Below are 13,383 nucleotides of genomic sequence, written 5' to 3' on the forward strand. Positions count from 1 at the left end.
CTCTAACCCCCTCCTTCCCTTCTTCCCTCCCTCAGCCGGCCCTCCGGGAGGCGCCTGGAGTGGAGGCGAGCTGAGCTCAGGACAGCCGTTGCTCTCTGCTTCTCCCCTCTCCGTGCAGTGCTGGCTGATGGAGCACAGGACGAAGGCTGGCTCTTGCTGAGCCCCTGGTCCCCAGAGAGGGAGAAGCCTGTACCCAGCAGAGCCTGGTGCTGCCAGCTCCCCGCGCCCCACCATGCCTCCTCTGTTGGACGTTTTCTGGGCTTGCTTCAGGAAAGTGAAGGTAAGTGGCTGCTCAGACCCAGCACAGGGGGGAAGGAGGCAGCTGGAGACCACTGCATGCTGGCTGAAGGACAGATGGGCTTCTGAGACTACCTTGGCACTAGAAAGGCTTGGGTTCAAGTCTCACTTTTGTCATTTAACCCACTCTGTGATCTTTTCTGCTGCTTTCCCATGAAAATGAGTAGGCTCTTTTTCATAAAACTTGCCTCTGTTGCTTCTCTGGCCTTGCCACTAAGGCAAGATTCTTAATCCCATTGAGCTCCCTCAGCTTTAAAAGGAAGACAATAGTGACACCAACTTCATAGTACGAAGAGGTTGGTGTTATTATTTGCATGTTAAATGTTATAAAAATGTTATATAACATTTATATATAACAATATGTGAATGTATATGCTATGTTATACAAATGTAAGAGAAAATGCGTGTAAAGTATCTAATGTAATGACTGGCATGAAGCATCCATATGAGTAATGGTAACTATTATGATGATTATTATTACTAATGTCCATCAACATATAACAAGCACCTACTCTGTGCTAGGCACCATAGCAGTTGCACAAAGGCATAAACAGACATGGCTTCTGTCCTCAAAGAAGAGGTAGGAAAAGTGACAAGTAATTATCAAGCACCTACTCTGCTAAATAGTCCAGCAGTTAAGAAATCTTTGGTGACTGCTACTGTCTCCTCAGATGCTGGGGATACAGCAGCACAGTGTGACTTACAAGGCTACATAGGGCATGATTTCTGCTCTCAGGAACCAAGGAACTGATGCTGACTTAGTATCCTCTATTTACCAGACATAGGCATTTTTTTTCATTTGGGGGGACTGTTTATTTAAAATGATCTTTTCATTACAATAGTTGTATCTAGTCACTCAGATAACTTGGAGAATAGAGAAGAAAAGAAAAAACTGCCACACATTATCTTCAATACCCAGGAAAATCATTGTTGACACTTCAGTGTATTTCTTTCAGTTTTTTTTTTTTCATCTCCAGTTCTGCCTTTTTTTTTCAAAGCTGTGATTCTTTACCATGCTTATATTATTTTTATTCTTATTTGAAATTAATTTAGCTCAAATTTCCCTTAAGGTATATTTTTAAAGGGTGTGTGATATCTTATCCATTTCATTTACTACAATTTAGTTCATCATTGCCGTATTGTTTGAACATTGATTTTTTTTTTCCTTTTCTTTATCATGGCTTTAAATAACACTATAGTAAACACCTTTTGAGTCCTTTTTTTTTTGTAGTGATTCCCAAAGATGAAATTTCTAAGCTAAAAGTGTATGACCAATCATATCCAGGTATATGGGCCTGGATATAATTACCAAATGGTTTTATCAAAAGGGTTAAGCAATTACACTCCCACTGGCATTGAATGAGCTCACAAGTGCTCCGAGGCTATGGTGACCTGTCCTTCAGAGGGCCAGATGACAGCTCTCAGGCAGTAAGCTCAGTGGGCAGCTGCTAAAGATGCCTCCGGACAGGGGAGAAGTCAAAAGCCCTCAAACATTTGCTGGCTGGACAGTGACTGAGCACGCTGGGTCAGTACCGCTCCTCTGCTCTCATCTACGCTCATCCAATGATTCGGGAGATGCCCATTTGGAAACTGAAAGCCTTTGATGGCAATAGGGGTAGAAGGGATGATGCTCCCAGTGGGGACTAATCAGTGATCCCATCCCAACAGTGCATTCACTGTGATAGTAATTCTCACCACAACCTATGTTTTCCTGCTTTTATAGATGGGGAAGGGACCTTGGGAATGATTGAGAAATGTTTACAAGGTCCCTCAGATATGACTGATAGAGTTGGGGTCTGAACTCCTAACTCTATACTCTTCTTGACACTGTGCGACTTCGCCCATTTCAACCCAGTCAGAAGACTTTCAAGCAACTACTCTGACTATAAGAGTAAGGCTGGGACCCTTGGAAGGAAAGATCACTTCCAGCTGGAGGGACTTGGAAAAGTTTCATAGGAGGTCACATTTGGGCTGAGACTGAGGCTTAAAGGAAGAGAAGATTCTATCAGTCCAAAAAGGGGGAAGGGCATTCCAGGCATGCCTGGCAGAGGGAGCTTCATGAGCAAGAGTCTGGAGGCAGTCAAGTGGTGGTGGGTTGGGGAACCCTGTGCCTCAAGTGTGGGGTTCATGGGGGAGGAAATAGAAAGGGGGAACCAGGGGCTGCCTCCCATAGGGTTTGCAATCAATCTGTGGGTTCATGGTCCCAAATGAGATTTTCTCTCTTCTTCAAGGAAATGAAAGAAAAGTGGAGATAATGTAGTGCAGTTTTCAGAAAGCTAAATTAATTCAACTGAAAAGACTATTCTCTATTTGGAGATTGTTATGTTCTTATGGTGGTAGAGTTCAAATTATCTTTCTTTTATGAAATAGGAGTGAGAGTGTTTTTTTTAAATTGTCTGTCCTCAGAAAAATAAAAATGTTTGTGACTCTCTGACTGTTCCCCTATTTATTTATTTAAACATTGTCTTCCTCATCCATGAAATTCCAAAGTCTGGAGACTGTTGTGTTAGGGGACAGGGGGATTTTAGTAAACTAGGGATATAATTAAATGGATGGTTCTAAGAAAAGCACTCCAGCAGTCTCGGGTGGGGACATTGTGTAGGGCCACGTGGTGATGCAGAGTCTGGTAAGGTGGCTGTGATGGTGGTGTGGATGGGTAGGGAAAAGATGAGAGATGGATCTAATGATAAGGACAGAGCAAGGGGGAAGTGAAAGTGCCCGAGGGGTCTGATGCCTGATTGGCACCCCTGTCCACTACCCTGGCCAACCATTCTGAGTGCTTGGCATAGATTTAAATCCCTTTATGCTAATTACCCCAATCTTTTCAGACTCCTAGAAAGCACTACCAGCCCATGCCAACCTCTTAGAAATTGTTGGGGTAGGAAAATCCCAAGAGAGGCTAGGGTTCTCCATCCCAGGTCCTAGATACTACTACTCACAGACACATTCACTTGTGTGCATGTCCACAAACACATAATGTATACGTATTTGTGCATACTCTCAGCTATACATACACATGCATAGACATGCTATTCAAGCTTATACACACACAAACATGCAAATGCACAAACAATACACAACAACAAGCTTATAGACTCACAGACAGACATATGCCTACATGCATATATACAAATAGGCACACTTATACAGAAATACATACCTTCTCATGAAAAAGCATGCAGGCACAAATGGACCCAGGAACATACACAAAATTGTGTAGACATACAGAAGCACACACCCAGTACAAATGCACATGTGCAGGCACATATACACAGGGCTGACAGACACCAATCAACACACAGTTAGATCTCAGGGCGAGAAGGCAGCCTGCCAGACTCATACACACACTTGGACTTTGTGTTTCCTTTCCCAATGCTAGTTCTTTGAGGGCCCAGTCAGACAGGCAGCGCTTCTGGGCTTGTAAGCCCAGTTGAGGGCGTGCACCATTCTGAGCCCCCTGCCCTCTCTGAGCACACAGCAGAGCTGATGGCAAGGAGGGGCATGGCTATGGCAGAGCCTGCCAGAGCTAAAAAGGCCCTTTTAGATCATCTTATTCAATCTTCTTGGAGTCCTGATGGGGAAACTGTGTTCCACACCATATGGAGCTCTCCCTCAGCTGGAGAGACACGAGGAGCTGGGAAACAGAGAAACTTTGGTTTGAATTCCACCCCACCTCACCCAACACGCACGCACATATACTAGCTGTGTGTCTTTGAGTAAGTCCTGTCTCAACCTCAACTTCCTTGTCTGCAAAATCAGCACCTGCCGCACAGAAATGCCATGAGGGTTCGGGCATGGTGTCTTTAAAGTGACTGACATGGAGTAGGTGGTCAACACACATGGCTTATTAGAAGCAGATTTTCTGCACACTGGAGGCACCAAAGCAAAGAACAATGATTATTCCATATTTGGAAACTCCAGGGTTAAGGCCTCAGGTCATGTCTGCTCTTTTGCCACAGCCTCCACACCAGAAGTGACCTATTTGGGAGCTGAAGGGTGACACCTTAGAAGCCAGGGATACTGGGAAGGTGGCAAGAAGCCAGGCCAGGGCCCCAGTCTGCTTTGAGCTGCACTGGGGGTTAGGGGCAGCCAAGGGACAAGATGCTTGGATATGAGATGAACCAAGTATAAATAGTTCCATACGTGTCTGATGTGTCTTTCCTGGAGGCCAGTGGGCCGGGAAGGTATCCGTGGTTTCTCAGAACAACCAAACACACATATGAGTGCACTCTCTAGCCTTGCACTTTCACATGTGCACACACAGGGCTGTTTCTTCAGTGTGTCCTTTTGCCTCCTTCCAGCACCTAAACATGGTGTTATGTACATAGCAAGTGCCCAGAACATGGATCCTCTTTCACGTTACTCTCTTGTGTCAGGTGGGCATATCAGTTCCTTGGAGACACTGGCCTGGGAGGTGGAGAATCTGGCTGGAGCTCCATCTCAGTCATGACGTCTAGGTGACTTTGAGAGGGTCAATAACTCCCCACTGTCCCTCAATTTTTTCCTCTTATAACAGGTAGGTAGTCACAAAATATCAGAGATGGAAAGATCCATAGAAATCATCTGTTCTTCTGTCTTTTTTTTCTCTCTCTCTTCAAACTACTGATGAGGAAACTGAGGCCCAAGAGAGGGAGAGATATGCACAAGGTCACACAAGGACCAGGACACAATCGGATCCACACATGGTCTATATAATAGACCGTAATTTCCCTACTTATTCTGTGGCAAAATCTCAACACAACCTGTCTCTGGTGGTATCTAACAGCAATCCCAGGTGCAGCATCTAGACACATGCCACACATCCATGCACAGGTTAATAACCCTGTCTCATCTACCCATAGAACTTCTATGGGAGGCAAAGCAAATCACGCATAGTAACATCTCTATTAAAATAGGAAGCCTTGTAGAGTTTAGCCACCCAGTCATGGTCCAAAGAGGGATACCACACTTTTCCCAAGTCATTGTCCTCACATATTAAAAAAAAAAACCTCTTACCAAAATGACTTTTATTTGTATTTCCTACAGAAACAGTGAGTGGTAATTCACAGCATTTGGTAATTTCTCCAGACACGAAAGAAGGTGTATGAAATCAGTAAATGCCATTTTGAAGAGTTTTCTACCACAAACTCAAGTTGGCCTGTTCAGCAAAATCTAATACCACTCCTTCAGTACTTTATAAATGGAATTTTCTTCTACTTATATACATTTCCTGGAGCTTATGGACCCATTCATATTCTCCCTATTTAGAATCAAAGGTTCCTTTCCGAAGAGATCTTAATTTTAAGGTAAAATGTGGTCCAAGTTCCTGAATTCCCACTTTCTTTTCACTCTTGAATATGTACCTGTGAAATCTGAAGAAGGTGTAATCCTGTTGATTGTGGAATGTGGCTAACTGCCTTCCAATAAACTGAGGATTATGGGGAAAGAGAGATGCAAACATTCGTCCAACAGAATGACTGTGCTGTGTTGTAAAATTATTCAGATTATTTCAGGTATGTGTTCAGTGGGGTCTTTTGCCTCTTAATTTCTTTATGCGGATGAACACTGCTCATTTTAAAATGAGCAGTTCATCCATTTGGCAAGTGACTCATAATTAATCCATCTGGTGTTTCATGATTTTGTTTAAGATTTCATTTATCTATTTTTAGAGAGGGGGAAGGGAGAGTGAGAGAGAGGGAGAGAAACATCGAAGTGTGAGAGATACATGAATTGGTTGGTTGCCTCTCATACGTCCCCAGCTGGGGTCCTGGCCAGCAACCCAGGCATGTGCCCTGACTGGGAATCGAACCAGCAACCTTTCGGTTCGCAGGCCAGCACTTAATCCATTGAGCCACACCAGCCAGGGCTGCTGTTTTACAGTCTTCGTTAATAATGATCAGATGTGTGAAATCTCTTTAGATGCACTGTGAAATAATTTTTTTTCAGAGCCTGCCCTCTTCTGTAGTAAACATGTGAGTTTGGTATAGCTGTGAAGAGCTGTACAGAGTCATACTGTAATGCCCTGAGGTCTATCTGATATTGTAATGAGAACCTTGGGAGAAGTTTGTTGAGGTAAGAGCAAATTCATCTGTAGCTTCATCAGCAGCAATATCTTCATCTTTAGGGTCCCCTGTGGCTGCATTACACACTCGCTGGTTGCCAATGTTCTTGGGCAGAGGCTTCGGTGGAGACTTATCACCAAGAGCCTCTATCTCCTTTTTCAGTTTTTTCTTAGCTGCCAACTTTTCCTTCTGCCGCTGCTGTTTCCACCTTGTGAACATTAAGAGTTGCCACTCTTTGCTCTTAATCTCCGAAATGCTGAAGCCTGGAGGAAAGACAGATGTGTTCGGGGGTTAGGCCCTGCTTTCTGTTGCCCCATCCTCAACGACTGCAGCCTCCTGGGGTTCTTCGGTAGTGCCTTTGCATTTCAGGCCTTTCTTTGTGTTGCCGCTAGTCTTCTGCATGGCATTTGCTCCTTGGCATCTGTATGGAAAACTGTCCTCACTTATTTAGTCACACAGAGGAGTGCATATGTGCACGAGGGCTCTCCTGTATTCACCCAAGGACACATCCTGAAGCATTCTGTCTTGTTCATGAGCTCCCACAGTGTGCATGAGACTTTCAGGTGGCTGCCTGGGCACCTGTTCATAGGGATGTGTGCTTTTACACCCCTTCCGCAGGCTCATCTTCATGCACATACATGTGCTCATATATGCATACATGCTCATGCGTGCTTGTTCACACTCTGGGTCCTTGCTGTCCCCAGGCCAGCTTGCAGCTTCCCAGTCTTTGCCCAGAATCAGTGTGGCAGGATATAGGATGAGAGCGTGGCAATGAGTGGTGATTCAGCAATTCCACTCCCAGCCCCCAGGACGTCTCTATATTTCCAGACCCTTGTTGCCCCAAGCAAGAACCATTTGCCACATGCAGTGTGTATTTGCTATGGGAGGGGCAAGAGGGAGTGTAGAGAATTCAGAAGAGCATATGAATGTGTAGAAACCCTCACATACTTCTGGATGTCGTTCCTACATTCCACGTTGAGGTCCTCTTTACCAAGAGGATGGCAAGGCACTGTTGCACACCTCCAGCAATGTGGGGCTCACCACCTCTTCAGATAGTTTGTTTTGTCTTAAGGTACTACAACAGGTCCATTAACCAGCCTGAGTTTGGATGTGCATACCTGAGACTTGTATACATGGAGACCTCTAAATTACTGGGTCCAAAAAACGGAGTTATGATATAGACTCTCAGGTCATGGAAAAACCACTTAGCAAGGGCAAGATAAGACCCTCTACCCCAGAGAAGGAGGTTTCACCCCCAGGACCCCTCTCTGCAGTTCCACAGACCAGTCAAATTATACATCAGTTGAGTGGTGGGTACTGGCTCCAACACAGGTGAAAAATTCACACCTGTGTTTTGTGAATTGTCTCTGTATAGCTAATTGTAGATCACCTAGATGCTGACATATGCTATGTATCTGTGAAGCACAAGTCCGTGGGCTGAGGGTCACTGGCACAGATAAACTAAGAGGGAGATGTGTTAATTTTTGGGTGATTTAGGAAGCTTTCTCAGAAGAGTCTCCTGGTTCCAAACACAAGGCAGCTTGGTGTGGCAGAAAGAACACTGGACAGGGAGTCAGAATGACCTGCACGCAATGCCCAACTCTGCCACATCTAGGCTGAGTGGACCTGAGCAAGCAGCCTCTCCTCAGTGGATAAGACTCAGTGGAGTTGCCAGTGCAATGCTGTATATACAAGCCTGGTTCATGGTAGATGTGCACTTGGATTAGAATCTGAAGGGATGATCCATAAAGGAAAAAAGAAGGGTAGCTTCTGGACAATGTTTGTTCCAGGGAGTGGGAGAGATGGGGAGAGGCACTGGGGAGTTGAGATGAGAAGTAGGAAGCAAGGCTTTGACTTTAACTTACGTATTGGACACAGATTCTTGCTGCCTCTAGCATTTTTGGTGCCAAAAGCAATATGAGTGGGGGGCGCGTTGGAAGACACACCTGACAATATGGCTGGTGGGAAAGGCTGCAGATTGGCATTGCCATGTTTGTTTTTTTTTCCTATAGAGCACTAGAGAAAGTTTAGAACTAATATTAGCTAACATTCATAGGGCATATACTATGTAGTAGACACTATTCCAAGTCCTTCACATATATTAACTCACTTCACCATCACAGTAACTCTATGAGGCAAGTGCTATTATTCACATGACCATTATTTTACTAAAACATAGAAAGGTTTGGAAACTTATCTAAGGTCACACAGCTCTTAAATAATAAACTTGGGATTTTAAACCCAGGAAATCTAGGTCTAAAGCCCATATTCTATCCACTGTGTTTATGTAATCTGTGCCTCAGTTTCTCCACCTATAAAATGAAGGGGTTAGATTGGTTTCTCTCTGAGAGTCCCTCCAGTTGTGGCACTATCACATATATTTTTACTTTTTAATTGAATTTATTAGGGTAACATTGGTTAATAAAATTGTATAGGTTTCGGGGATACGATTCTATGATACATCAGCTGCACATTGTATTGTGTGTTCACTACCCCAAGTCATGTCTCCTTTCATCACCATTTATTCCCCTTTACCCTCTTCAATCTTCCCTAATCCCCTTCCCCTCTGGTAATCACCATACTGTTGTTTTTATATGTGAGGGTTGTTTTTTTTTTTTTTGGCTTGATCCCTTCACCTTTTTCACCTAGCTCCCCCAACCCCCTCCCCTCAGACAGCTGTCAGTCTGTTCTCTATCTAAAAATCTGTTTCTATTTTGTCTACTTATTTTGTTCATTAGACTCCACATATGAATGAAATCATATAGAAATCATTTTTCCCTGACTGGCTTATTTCATTTAGCATAATGCTCTCCAGGTCCATCCATGCTGTTGCAAAGGGTAAGAGTTCCTTCCTTTTCACAGCCACATAGTATTCCATTGTGTAAATGAACCACAGCTTTTTTACCCACTCGACTACTGATGGGCACAAGGGCTGTTTCCAGATCTTGGCTCTTGCAAATAACGCTGCTATGAACAAAAGGATGTATATATTTTTTCTAATTGATGTTTCAGTATTCTTAGCTTTTTCTCATTTTTTAATTGCATTGTTTCTCTTGCTGGTATTGAGTTGTATAAGTTCTTTATAAATTTTGGGTATTAATCTTGTATCAGATGTATCACTAGTGAATATGTTCTCCAATTCAGTGGGTTGTCCTTTCATTTTGTTGATGGTTTCCTTTGCTGTCTAGCACTCCCATTATATTTCATATATACTTCTCTGAACTTCCAGGCCAAGTGAAAAAAAAAAACTGCTCCCAAAATGTCAGTGATTTCCACTCAAGGTCCCTGGGGAGGAGAGGAAAGCCTGGGTCAGGGAAATGAGACTGCACTGAAGGCCAGTCCTCCCAGTGGCCCCTAGGTCCTGAGAACGGCTGGAGGTTTGGGAAGTTCTGGGAGCCAAAGCCTGGGTTGCATTTCCAAGTCAGTAGAAGCAAGACCAGGGAGCAACAACTCACGCAACCTGGGCTGGGATGTAGAGTCAGAGGTTTCACAGTGGGGTAGGGGAGTGGAGCCCCTTGACCGCACCCATCTGGCCCACCTCTGAGCTGCTGTGGCTGCGGCTGTCACCAGGAATCTTAGCATCCAAGTAGTTTGAAGGCTGGGGTTGCCAAGGGGAAGTCTGGCACTTGGGGAGTGGGGCTTGAAGCCTTGACTTTCCCCAGCTTTTGCTCTACCCTGGGCTGGGTCACCCTGGGGGCTTGAGAGAAGAATGTGGTATAACGATAGACTGCAGTAGCTGCTGGAAATGGGACAGTAATCTGGTAGCCCACCTGCAGCCTCTTCTTTCCCTCTCTCAGCCTCAGTTCCCTTATCAACAACATGGCAGAAGATTTCCTACTTCATTATTGATTGCAACAATGACATATGCGAAAGGACCCACCACATGTAGGTGCTCAGCAAATGTAGGTTCAATTTGAGGAAAGTTGATTGGTTGCTCTGTGTGGCCCTGGACCCATGGCTTGTGCCCTCAGTTTTCCTATGTATAATGAGAGAAATTCTACCTGCCTGGGGAGAGCCTAGAATTGGGAACATCCAGTGGAAGTAAAAAGAGAGTAGGAGCACTGATGTTAGGACTCTGAAGCTCAGAAAGTGGGTTGTTTAGGTAATTCTCCTCAGTCCTCCTATCCTCACACCTGGTCAGACTAGTTCAGAGTCTGGAAAAGAGGCTCCATTCCACCCTGGAACCACTGTGTGTCTCCCCTCCGGGCCATTCCTGCATTCACCCTGTATAAGGCCCCTCTCCTGGCAGGATTCCCAAGCTCTGGGCAGGAAGGAGGGTCCCTGTTGGCCAGTGGGAAAGTCAAGTCTTTGGGATATGACATTCCTGAGATTATCCAGAGAACCCCTGGGGGTTGCAGCTGCTAGCTCACTCTCCTTCCTGGCCCAGCTCTTGCCTGATGTGGAGGCGGGGAGGCAGTAGGCTGGAAAAGGCTGAGGGGGAAAAGGACCCGAGGCAAGAAGCTGGACCAGGAGAAGCCCTGCGGGCCAGGGAAGGAGTGAGTTGTGGGGAAGGTGGAAAGGAGGTCCCTGCCAGGACTGGCGGGAGGGAATTAAGGTGAAGAGAATCCAAGGCAGAAGGGATTTCTGCAATAAAGAGAATTATAAAATGATATGCAAATCAGCATTCCTGAGGCTACATGTCGGGCACTCTTTTGGGGGGTGGATGAGTGGGTAGTAGACCATGGTAGTCCTGGGGGTAGGCAAGAGGAGTTGGGCCTTCTGAAAAGCCCCACATTCCACGCTACTAGGGACAGCTCATACCCTCAGAGAGAAAGCAAAGGGAACATAGACCCTCTGGGAAGTCCTCAGAAAGGTAGTCCCAGACTCTTAGTTCTACCAAGACCTTCTAGAAGTCATTGTCTCCATTGCCCTTTCCTGGCTCAGATTGTTCCTCACCTTCTTCCTCGTGATGGAAAGATAAGCATTGTTAGGGACCCACCTGTCACTATAGGCAACAAGTCTGAAGCCCAGGAAAGAATTGGTCCAAGTTCCACATGTTTATCACTCCTACTCTAAACCAGGTCTCCTCTGCTCTTTCCAGGGAAGAGATGGGCATCCCTCAGGGCTGCAGCACCCCACTCCCAACAGACATCATACCCTGAGCATGATCACAAGATCCCAGGCCCCTGGGATGGGGTTTAAAAGTGGCCCCGTGACACTCTAATTTAGGAGCCGGTGGCACACTCAATCCAGTCCCAGCCTGCATCCCACCCCTCTCCATGCACCCACTTGTCCCTACCCGGGACTCTGAACACCTCTGAGGACCCAGCCTGTGTCTTATCTGCCCCTGTGTCCCGCCCAATGCAGCCCCTGTTCTAGGCTTAGCTTCGAGGAGTCGGGTGAGTGCATAGAAAGCACACATACACTCATGCACACAAAAGTGGCCAAGCCCACTGTACCCCCTCCCAGCAGAGAGACCTCAAGAGACAGAAGAGTCAGCTCCTGAGGGGTCCTTGGAGCCTGCTTCTCACAGTGGCCATAGTCTGTGCTGGCAGAGCACGGGGCTCGGCCCGGGGGCGGTGAGAGCTCAGTCCGGAGGAAGGGAGGGTCAGGCTGTGAATAGGGCTCTGTGTGGCTCAGCTGAGAGGGCCGGGGGAGGCTGGAATGCGAAGAACGTGCTCTCCTGACTGGCCCTCAGGCTTAGGCCTGTGGCATAGGGCTGGCCAGGAGTTCAGGGGAAGCAGAGAAACCAGGCAAGGAAAGAATGAAAAATTTCCCTAGACTTGCCCTTAAATAGCAGGATGAGGACTGGTTGTAGAGCTTGCAGGTTTAGCATAGACCATGCAGTTACAGCGAGCTCTGTCCCAGCCAGTTTTGGCTGAGAACTCCTTGGTCTGGACAAAACCTGTCAGTAACATTTGCAGCTTGTCTCTGAGCCACTCCTCTCAGACCTCCCAGCTTCTTGCCCAGCAACTACATTTCTGGGCAAAAAATTCACTCCCCTCATCCCCCTTTTGGCTCTCTGTCTTTTTCACTCTTTCAGCATGACTCCCTTTATCTCATGGAAACTCCTGATTTGTCTTTTTCAGTCTGGCTACTCTATCTGCCACTAGAGTGCAAGCTGCTCAAGGGCAGGAATCATACCTGTTTCTGTGCCACTTTGCATCTGTAGATCTACCACAGTGCCTGCTTGACAGCTCTGAGAGGTTGCTTCACAGACCCTCAAACCCAACAGGTCCAAATGAGAGTCATTACAAGGAATAACCCCTCTCCCCTAGCCCCAAACGATACCTTTTCTTCTGTTCCTCACCTCAGTTACCGTATTTTGCCATGTATAATGTGCAGTTTTCCCCCCAAATTATTGAGGGAAAAATAAGGATGTGCATTATACATGGGTAGTACTAATTCCATATCTATATAAATGTTTTTAATTCTTTTATTTCTGCTTGTGCATTAAAAGTGTAACTCTAGAAAGCAATAATGCTATCCATATGCAAAACAATACCCTGGAATACGATAATCGGTTTTGTCTCTAAATATAAATAAATAAATAATTGAATTAAAAAATTAAAACTAAAGATTTTTTTCCTGAAAGTTTGGGCCAAAAACATGGGTGCACATTATGCATGGCAAAATACAGTAATAGCCCCCGTCAGCCACTCTGTAGCCCAGGCCAGAAATGGTGAATTTATCCCTGACTCCCCTTTTATCTTCCCACATCCTACCATTGAATTTGGTTCTAATGAAGAAATAGCTCATATATTGCTCCCCTCCTTTCTATTCCAAAGATCACTGCCCTGATCTGCTCTGGCCTTCCTATCGCTAGTTTTGCCCAACTTCTCCTACCCTCACTCCCAATCTATTCTTTATAGATAGAGTAACATTCTGAACTCTAAATCTGACTATGTTACTTTCCTGTATAGACCTCTTCAATGGCTCTCCATGGGGCTATGCATAAAGTTCAACTTTCTTCATGTGACCTAGAAGATCCTTCATGATCTGACCCCCACCCACTGCTCTACACGCATTTCTCACTCTGTCTGGCACTCTGTTCTCCAGCCAGACTGTACACAGTTCCTCAAACCATATGCTTGCACACATCCTT

At 45.6% G+C, this 13,383-nt stretch overlaps 1 protein-coding gene and 1 pseudogene across 1 annotated transcript in view; one reads left to right on the plus strand and one right to left on the minus strand.

The window, feature by feature from the left end:
• Positions 1 to 204: 204 nt before the first annotated feature.
• The window catches only part of STARD8 (StAR related lipid transfer domain containing 8), a 74,583-nt gene continuing 61,404 nt past the window's right edge, over positions 205 to 13,383 (plus strand). Inside the window, exon 1 of the mRNA XM_054574258.1 lies at positions 205 to 280. Coding sequence (XP_054430233.1) covers positions 233 to 280 — 48 coding nt within the window. The 5' untranslated portion in view covers positions 205 to 232. The remainder of the gene's footprint in view (positions 281 to 13,383) is intronic.
• Positions 5,471 to 6,740, minus strand: LOC129071125 (ribosome production factor 1-like; annotated as a pseudogene).

The sequence above is a fragment of the Pteronotus mesoamericanus genome, unplaced genomic scaffold (genome assembly GCF_021234165.1).
Source record: "Pteronotus mesoamericanus isolate MK-2021 breed Mesoamerican mustached bat unplaced genomic scaffold, CSHL_Meso_final contig_256, whole genome shotgun sequence".
Taxonomy (NCBI): Eukaryota; Metazoa; Chordata; class Mammalia; order Chiroptera; family Mormoopidae; genus Pteronotus; species Pteronotus mesoamericanus.